This window comes from Lupinus angustifolius, chromosome LG03, assembly GCF_001865875.1.
Source record: "Lupinus angustifolius cultivar Tanjil chromosome LG03, LupAngTanjil_v1.0, whole genome shotgun sequence".
In the NCBI taxonomy this organism is placed as follows: domain Eukaryota; kingdom Viridiplantae; phylum Streptophyta; class Magnoliopsida; order Fabales; family Fabaceae; genus Lupinus; species Lupinus angustifolius.
Window position 1 is genome coordinate 16519153 of NC_032011.1, and position 10536 is coordinate 16529688.

At 31.8% G+C, this 10536-nt stretch overlaps 2 protein-coding genes across 2 annotated transcripts; one reads left to right on the plus strand and one right to left on the minus strand.

The window, feature by feature from the left end:
• On the plus strand, positions 1971-4084 carry LOC109343541 (probable rRNA-processing protein EBP2 homolog). The gene is made up of 2 exons (XM_019581895.1): positions 1971-2069; positions 2897-4084. Exon 2 carries the CDS (start codon positions 2902-2904, stop codon positions 3787-3789), a length of 888 nt encoding a protein of 295 aa, XP_019437440.1. The 5' UTR covers positions 1971-2069; positions 2897-2901; the 3' UTR covers positions 3790-4084.
• Positions 4819-7385, minus strand: LOC109342590 (protein C2-DOMAIN ABA-RELATED 9-like). The gene is made up of 3 exons (XM_019580545.1): positions 7018-7385; positions 5745-5840; positions 4819-5287 (listed from the first exon to the last, which is right to left on the minus strand). Exons 1-3 carry the CDS (start codon positions 7126-7128, stop codon positions 5009-5011), a joined length of 486 nt encoding a protein of 161 aa, XP_019436090.1. The 5' UTR covers positions 7129-7385; the 3' UTR covers positions 4819-5008.

The following is a 10536-nucleotide window of genomic DNA, read 5'->3' on the forward strand; positions in this document are numbered from 1 at the left end:
TTTGGATTTAAACTAAAAAATAATAATTTTAAACCTCATTTTGTTTTAAATTATAATAATATTCTCATCTTCTCTTGTTTATTGTTCTTTGGCATGGAAGTAGTTGATCAAGATCTAGTTCTCCTTACTATATTTGGATACAAGTTGATCTTGAATTATCTTGGGTAAATACCTGAAAATAAACTTCTAAACTCAAGTCAGTACAATTGTATGCTTTATAGAGAGAAAGTAGAGTGAAGATATATGAAAATAAATAAGTCTTCCTTATGAATGATTCACTCTATTTATAGAGAGATGAAGTGAATATACTTTGAGATAAGTGTTTTCATCATTATGGATCTCTTTGCATTATCTCTGCTGAAAGTGACATCGCTATAAATTTGGTGGTTACTTCTGGCATATGGATAAAGAGAACTTGCACTCCTCAGGCGGCGTGACCTATTCTTTGGTGTGTAGGAGGGTTTTCCATCTTTGTATGTACTGAGCTGACCATGTCCTGTCACTATTGTCTTTTTTCATAACTAAGTCAGCCTCCATGAGTGATTGGCAACCGACAACCATATAACTTGATCTTACTTGTACAATTTTGGGCGCAACTCATACTGGTCGAACTGTGTTGACTGGTCCTCGTATAGGGATGAAAGATTTACTTACTTTATTCCTTCATTCGTCTTATTGTTCTCTTTCACTTTTTTCTCTCGTTAAACACATGGACGATTTTGCCCAAAGTATGTATCGAAAGTGACATATATTATTCTACTTCAAACATTATATTCACGTGACAAAGGTCATGCACGACAGGCATCCTTCAATTAGATACATGGATTTCTTATTCTTCAATTAAATTGAATGGTCCTTAAAGTACAAATTCAATAACCCAATCAAACCAACCACATTGATTCCCAGTGTGAGACACAACTCAAATGACCAATATTAACTTTGCTATTTTTATATTATCTATATATTATTAGTGTAATTTTTTTTATATATTATTCATTATTCATTTATATTACTTATATTTAATAGTCAATAATAATTAAATATAAATATAGATGATGCAATAATAGAATAAAAGATTCTTACACTATAAACGTATACATTTATTTCTCCAATATCATATATCTCTTCTTGAACATTTTAATTATTCATATATTCATTTGCTTCCACATTAAAATTATTTTGTAGCAGTAGGTGAACGAGTGACCTTGAATAAAATTTTAAGAGTGAAAATATATCCTATAAATTTATTTTACAAATCATTTTATACTATGTGTTATTTACAAACCAACTATTAATAAATAAAATATTACTTTATGATGTTCACCTATTATTTTTTTTATAATGTAAGAGGATTTAAAAAAGAATATATATTTTTCTTTTTTATGTAGAAAACGAAATGTTAGTCAAATCTAATTTTAATTATATATATATATATATATATATATATATATATATATAAAGAAGGTATGGATGCACACATAAGTATTTTACTATATTATCCTGTATAAAAAAAATTTAGATTCTCATAACATCATCCATATATTAATTTAAATTAAGAATAAATAATATTTAATATATGAATAATTAATGATACACTAGTAATATACAAAAATCTTATATTTTCTGTATAATATATATTAAACTCATTTTCAAACATTTTTTGGGGAGTACTGATATAAAGTAAAAGATTTTTAAGTTTGAGTGAATAGGTAGTGAGATAGTGGGATAAAAATAAGATGAATGAGATAATTGAGTAACTAATAGGAGAAAGATAAAAATAACATTGCAATTTAAAAAAATGCAGTATTTAAAATTACTTTATCTGCTAAATACTCCTTCATTTTTGCCCCATACCACCACATTTTAAAATTGAATATTTATTTCAGAAGCCCATAAACTCAAATAAGCCCAAACCCAACCATAGGTCCAGTTTGTAATGGATCCAACTCCTTAAAATAACCTAGTTTCTAACCAACAAAACCTGTCACTGAGACAAACACTAACCTAGTTTTCATTCTCAAATTTCACTCTCAACCTCGCCAACAATTCTCACAGCGAACTCCTTTCTGGTATTCTTCACTACCCTTTTCTTCTAATCTCTATATTCTTTTATTTTAATGGTACTTTGTCTCTCATGTTCTTTATATTTAGATTTTGGCCTTTGTTATTATGAGTCACTAGGGCATTTGTTATTCAGCTGAAGTAGCCATGAATGTTTAATTGTTTACTTTGGGAAATTTTAGTACAACTTGGTGCTTATAACGTTAATGTTTATGTACAAAATAAGTATAAAAATTTGTTCTTTAGTTGCTTTGTTATTCCTAAATGTTCATTTTTTAATGAAATGTCGGACTGTAAAAGTTTTTAAACAATGCTATGAAAAGAGTGTTTAATTATTCTTAGAATTGCATTTCAACACAGGGTATTCCAGTGGTTTAATAAATGTTTACTAGTTCCTTTGTATAATTTTGAAAAGATTTGTTATTGTTATTTTTATTGTTTTTAATCTTTTTCTATTAGTTTCTACCCTAGGATCTTCACTATCTGTTTCTCTTCATGCCCAATATATATATAAGCAATTGTTTTGGTATGAAGTAATGCCCCTTTTTATTTCCAATGTTATTAGCACAACAAAGATAAGTTGTTGTGTTCTAAGCATGTCTTAATATAATGATTCCTTGGTCTGTCACTTGATCTTGTAGTATTATTTTTCCAATTTCGTCATTTTGATTCATGTTCCAATTATTTGCTTCTGCTTTGAATGTTTTAGCCTTTCGGCTTATGTTTATTTTTTGTTGGGAGTTTTTTCAAGACCAAAAAATGAAGAAAGAAAACATTGTATATGCTAGAGCTTGTTGTTTTCCTTTAAAATGATTTTTATTTCATATTTGTATAGGTCCAATGGGGGTTCCGAATAAAAAAACACCATTTGTTACCGAGGATAGTGATGATGATGAAGTTGAAGATTTGAATGCGGAGGTTTCAGAATCTGAATCTGGGTCTGAATCAGAAGGAGATGAAGACGTGAAATTGGCGGAGCCATCTAAAACCTCTGTAAACAATAGAGATGCTCTCCTAGACAAACTTGGTGACATAAGCTGGCCGGATAATGTGGAATGGACACATAAACTTGCCATTGATATCGATCAAGAGCAAGAAGTAGATGTGAATGATGACTTGGCACGAGAGCTTGCTTTTTACACACAGGCATTGGAGGGAACAAAGCAGGCATTTGAGAAGCTTCATTCTATGGGTCAACCTTTTCTGAGGCCTCCAGACTACTATGCTGAAATGGTGAAGACGGATACCCACATGGTAAAGGTTAAAGGCCGGCTGTTAGCAGAGAAGCGGAAGATGGAAGAGGCTGATGAGAGAAGAAAGGCGAGGGAGTCCAAGAAATTAGCCAAGGAGATTCAAGCCCAGAAAACAAAGGAAAGGGCTAAGCAGAAAAAGGAGGACATAGAATCTGTTAAGCAATGGAGGAAACAGAGGCAAAAGAGTGGCTTTGCCAGTGGGGGCAAAGATGCCGAGTTTAACTTTGAGGATGGAAAAGTATTTGAGAGGTCAAAGAAGAAAAGGCCAGGCGTATTGCCAGGCGATCGATCAGGTGGGAAAGCGAAGCAAGGTTTTGCAAAAGGAAAAAAACCGAATAGACGGGAGTCAAGGGATTCCAAATTTGGTTTTGGAGGAAGAAAGGGATTGAGGAAGCAGAATACAGCTGAGACCACATATGGTCTGGATGGATCTAAGAAGGGCTCTTCTCAAGGAAATAAGAAGAGAAAGAGGTAATTACAATCTTCTGTTTTTTGATTAAGTGGGATGCCATGCAGCAACAGTAGCTTGGGAGATTTTGTTATAAGTTATGCTATCAACTACTCTAAAATCTAGTGACAACATTTGAAAATTTTGTTTAATGTTTTTATGATATGTACTATGTGATCCGTTGATTACCAAGATATGTACTAATTTGGAGTTTTTTCAACATTAACTATTTTAGTCGTTAGGTTTAGAGTATTTTCTTTGGTGGAAGAAGCATGAACATATCTTCATTTATCTGTTCATGAAAATTCAGTCTTGATATTTTGTTACTATTTGGGTTTTAATACTGAGAAATTTACTGCTTGACTACTTTTTTTTTCCATTGCTCATTGCAACATTTATTATAAATCAAGATATTTTTTTCATTTCCTTCCATCTGGGTGAAAGGAGTTTGTGATCTGATAGTGGAATGTGGAAGAAGTCCCCCCTCCCCCCCTTAATGTTTATCCTCTTCCTAAAGGTGCAAAACATTGAGATATCAACAATATGTTGGTCGACGAGTGGTGTAATCTCTAGGTACCATATCAGGCTAAAGGTGGGAGCAACACTTGTTGGGAATGACAAGGAAAGACCGGTAGGGAGAAATGCAACAAATCCCCCCTCTGCCGTCATGCCTCTCGTGTAAAAAAATACTACTTTGATATAACTGCCTCCATCCACTGCTTTAAGCCATAACATTCTTTAATTTTAAATTTTAGGCATGGTGTCCAATTCAAGCAGGTCAAAGTTTCACCTACAATTTTACAGTGGTAAAACAGAACACTTCATTCTGGAATGTTTATGTTTCTTGGTTAAAAGGAATGAGTTATGGTGCCATGGTTGTGTATCCAAAGAGCAGGGTGCCTTACACATTTAAAATTCCCTATCAAGAGCACATAATTATGCTACATAACTTATAACCTGTCACTAAGTAACTTATAATGCTATTAATGTGAGTTGATTCCAATTATATGGTGGGAGAATACTGACTACAAGAACTCCAACAAATTGAGATTAGTAATTTGATGTTTTAGTACTCCATAGGATATATTACAAAACAATCAGAGCTTAGGATATATTATACACACAAGAATAGTATCACAAAGGTAGCATCAAATTACAACTTGGTCTTTAAGGTTTTGATGCTTTAACATACCACCAAAAGGATATAAATGAGGCTAATTTAAAGATCTACCGATGATAAGCCCTTTCAACTTGGAACATCAACCCACTCAAGTTCAACAACTACTTCTCCACACTCAACATTTCTCAATCTTAGAATCATTTCTTGGGTGATATTTCCGTTATGCCAAACGCAGCTGCTCTCTTCAGCAAGGCAGTTACTCCTACTTGGTAGAACCCTCTTCACTGCACAGCCATTTGGGAGCTTGTTCAATCCCATATTCATACTCTGCATATATGGCTTTATGTCTATTTCTGCATCACCCATTTTGTCATCCACTGAGAAAGTGTCTTTGTCATAAACTGTCTGCATAGAAAGAAAGAAAAATGCAAAGCCATCAAAATGTAAGCTTAGACTATTGAAGTGGTACCAACAAGGTATTAGTCTAGTGGTATAAGGTCCCGCTAGATCCCAGGATGACCAAAAGAGGACACTTGTTGGGAGGGGCAACCACGAACCCTGAAAGAGATTAGTTCCTTATCCAAAAGGGTAACGAGATACCTTGGTAGTACAAAAAAAAGACCATTGAAGTGGTATCATGGTTTAAATTGCCGTCTACAACTGAATTTGTAACCATTTGGAGTTTTTGCAACTGCATCACGATTACAATTGTTACTGTATGGGAAATATTATTCCTTAATTTTCCACAATTGCAACTGCATTCTCATTATCATGAGTGGCATGTTAATAGCCCTAATAAGGATTAGAATCCAATGTTTGCAACACTATAGATGACATGAGATAGTTTGGGTTTAGTACTTACCAGATGTATAAGAGTTTTAACATCCCTAACAGAAAGGGTCAATTCTTCATTCCACTCAGGATTGCAGTTGTTTTTTATGACACGAGTCTTCAGCTTCTGCATCAACATGATATAAAATCTTCAGACCAATTAAATTAAAGAACAAGAAATGCTTCCAACAAACAATTCATGATAAGCATGTGTTTCCAATAAGAGACAAAATCCTATGTATAACTAGATTGGTTTTCTTTACATAAAATCCCTATGCCAATCCTTCCTTCAACTTCAAGAATGGAACACTCTGACATCAAAAGGAATGGGATGAAAATAGATCACAAAATAACAATGTCCTGTTTGTTCCTCTATATTTCTCCTATGTATACCACATGATCCGTTAATAATAGTTCCTTATAAAGAACTATGACTTAAATGACATTGGAGAATAGTCAAACAATATTTTCATCCTCTATCATAATTCATAAATTAGTAGCCTCCATTTTATTAAATATCAATAATCAATTACATATACCTGAGGATAGCAACATAATACTCTGTTGACAAAGTAGTGATCCTAATAATTTAGCCTATGGTTTTTCTTGGTCATATTTTTTCTCTACGAATTGGACTAATATCTATTTGATTTACTCTTCTTAATAAGACTTGTAACAGTATCCTTCACACATTTTTAAACCATCTAAGACACAAATCTACAATTTTTTTACAAAAAGAGTTAATTCAAACTTTCTTCCTTATGTGTTTTATTTATGATCCTAAAAAGAAAGTTTTTTAAAAATGATCATGCCAAAATAGAAGTTACTCTCCCCATAGAATTTGTCCACCCAAAGCAAAAACTGGAGTGTAAAAAAGAAGCAATAATGCCCAAAAAAATATCACTCACCATATGTTGAAAAGGAAACAGCAACATTTAATGAAAACCAAACACACAATATCAATATTTTACAAAAAAAATGATCATACGAAGGGGAAAAAAGTTATTTTTCCGTTACACACTACTGGTACACAATAAGCTACTTGTCAAATACAGGGTACACCGCGAAAAAAGATAAATCTTTGGAGTTTTAATTATGTGAAGCATCCATGCCTCAGTTCTCTAACGGCTGTGAACCAAATCGTCAACTGCAATGAATAGGATCGCGAATGCACCGCGATTTGGAACAATGAATTATGTGACTACTGCTTTTTCATAATTCATAAAATTGTAACATTAATCAAAGACGCCTTCAAAGAAAAGATAAAAGAGGATTGCATTCCACAAAATAACAAAAGTTCTAACCTGATCACCGAAATGAACAACGACATAAGGATCACTAGTACGAGCGTCCCGAATGGCAAGATTAATGCCTCTTTTAACACGAAGTTTGAGAAGACCTAAGATTCTATCCATGGAAACACAACTTAACGTTGAAGATTATGAGCGCTATAAATCACTCTTTGTTTGAATTAAACAAATGAAGGTAGAGTTTATTTAACATATGATATGAAAGCCAAAGCTTAAGGAATCTTAGGACATTGTTGTTTACGTACAATGTTTTTTTACGTGTCCGAATTTAACTGATTCAAAACAAAACAGAAAGATAAAATGGGAAAAGTGAAAGATAATAATGGGAAGAAATTAATGGTATCAGTTTTGGCGGGTGATAGAGAATGTGATCCTCTTGTATCAACGCTGTTCTCGGCCCTTTAGCACGATTGCTAATGTCCTACAAAATATTGTATTCAACCACTAGAAACATAATAAAAAGATTTTTTTTATTATAACAACAATATGGGCAAATTTATAATGTTGGTGTATATTGATTGAAATATTATGATCTTAATGCACATTTTAAATTAATTACCAAAATTGTATACTTTTTGAAAAATCAGTATAAAGGTTGGCGTTTTATACTAACTTCGGCAACGAGTCAAACTTGACTAGTGTTGTTAAAACTATTTCATATCGGCAGGTTCAACCAATAAACTGGTGAATTAATTTCGATACCTGTACGGTACAATAATTATACTGGTAACGCAATTATACTGGTCAAAACTGGCTAAAACTGGTCATACTGGCTGATTTTCAATTGAACCATATCGCTCATACCGTCTGGTTTTTATTTAAAATTATTTTTTTAATGAAAATAAAAAAATGTTGGTTATTATTGATTTTTCAACATCAATGTTAATATGTTATATATATATATCTAATTTTGCCGGTATACGGTTTAACTATTGAACTATTGGTTGAACTGTTATACCACTATATCAGTATCTAAATCAATTTAATAACCAATATGACATTAATAGCACTGTACTCATCAATTTCAGTGTAAAGTTTTTATTTTAATATAACTCCGTAATGTCATGATTCAAGGAAGGATGCATGTTTTTTTTTCTGAAAGGCCCGATACATGTGACTTAAAGGAATTAGAATAACCATTCTTTTATTTTGCGTTTATGTTGAAGATTTTTTAACCAAAAAAATTGGAAAACTTATTTATCTGTTACCTTGAAAATCATATATTATTTATATAAAACAAATTATTTTTTGAGATTACAATATAAAACAACCATTTGTATCTCCGAAGCTGAAAATTGACGGATACAAATTATCCACAGATACCACGTGTAACATAGATTTTTTCAAGTAAGACCTGGTTTTCCCTAACAAAAAGCAACAAAAACTTAAATCTCACAATCATGTAAAAGAATCTTAACTTAAAAAGACAACAATAACAAATATTTTGCATATATCTACAAAAAGAATAGTTAGATAAAATAATAATGTGAATAATTCTATAATTGATTAATAATATAACTTCAATTTTCCAAAAAGACATACTAAGAAAAAGGTTGTAGATGGAATGATTTCACCAAAACTTGATAAATAGATAATTCAGTAAATTAAGAAGTGGTTATGCAATTAATGGAACACAAGAATGTTTTCAAAACTGGAAAAGCAAACAATTGCAAAAAATTTATATTGCAAAATTGAGTTGAGTTTGACACTGCTTAAGTCATGCATCAAAAAGTTTGGAAAAGAAATACACCAACTTGATAATCATATTGCCAATTTGCTTAAAATAAAAATTTTAAGCAAATTTTATATCCTCGAATTTTGGAGTGGGAAATAAAAAATATTAAACTCTACAATGACATTATCAAATTACATTAAAATAAAAATTCTGCACTATAATTGCCGAGTTTGACTTGTGGTGGAAAAAAATATGAATCTCGACAGCCGAGTTTAGTACAAAACACCACAATTGATACTGATTTTTCAAAAAGTACACCATTTTGATAATTAATTTTAAAAGTTTATCAAGATTGTAATATTTCAGTAAGGTATACCAAGTAGGTAAATTTTCCCAAGAATATCCTTAAAATAAATAAATAAAAATAAAAAAATTATTTTATTTATTAATTAAAAAATGGAGTCTATAGTTTTAGACTACAAATTTTATTATATATTTCTTTATAATTTCAATTAATTATTTAGCTATTATCTTTTATATAAAAAATAAAGTTATGTATGTACTAATATTGAAGATTAAGTACAGAAAATAAAAAAAACATTTCTGACATTTTATACAGAATTATCATATCTCTCAACTTTCTCATCCAACTAGCATAAACCAAATTTATGGTGAGTCTTATTTTATTTTTATTCTCTTCTCTATTTCTTTCTTTACAATCAAAGAGAAGAAAATCTATATTTCTCTTCAACTTCTCTCTCACCTTTTTCTCTCCAATGTAATTCTATTCTATTAAATGGGCTAAAAGAGTGAAATGATTAACATATGAGTTGTTGATGATATACTCAACAATATAAAAAGCTCTTATACTTCTATACATAAATATTAAATCCTTCTTTATTTATTATTAAACAAAAGTTTAGGTATGTCAAGGTTATAATCAAGTTTCTTAAGTTTTTTTGGTTTGAAGTAATATTCTACCCAAAAAGGTAAGGAATACCCTTGGTATTACACAAAAAACACTCAACAAATAATATGTTTTTACAACCAAATATAAGGTGTTATAGAGAAAACACGATTCATCATCTTATTCTTCTCTTGTTCTCTAACGACATCACACACAAAACTGACATATGATATGTGCCACTCCATTTCAAGCCGAAACCCACAAGCCTGCTTCCGTAAGAAGATTAACGCGATGTCGCCTATCACGTTCACACACACCACTTAGCGAAAAGTGGAATAAAAGTATAATCATTTTGGAGATTGTTGAGTAGAACGAAACTATTATATAGGCTACAAGCTTGGACGATGGTTAGACATGGAGAAGGTGAGTGAGGAAGAACATGAACAATATATGGGAGAAGGCCATGTCACTTAAAATTATAAAATTTGATGAGAATGTTCTAACTGTTATACGCTTGTTTTAAATTGCAGTTGCAGCCGCTGTGGTGCAAATTGCGACCATAGCGGTGTGAGTTATTTTATGAGTAAAAACATATTTTTGATATTGATGCAGTCTGATGTGTTTGTATTATAGCCTGATGTGGTTCAAATGCGGTCCGATGTAGTTACATTGCGGCCCGATATGGTTGCGTCACTATGATTCGGTATCACACTGCAATTGTGGTGTGATGCGGTTGCAGCGGTCACAACAACTGCAATATTGTGGCTGCGCCACGTGATGCGGTCCACAATTTGAAACACTTGTACTACTAAGTGTATTCTTCCATCTTATGGATACGAAACTAATATCTTTCGGGATGAATGACTATCCTCATAATAAGTGTCGTTTAGAGGAATCGAACCATTGCCTTCCACCACTAGAACACACATTG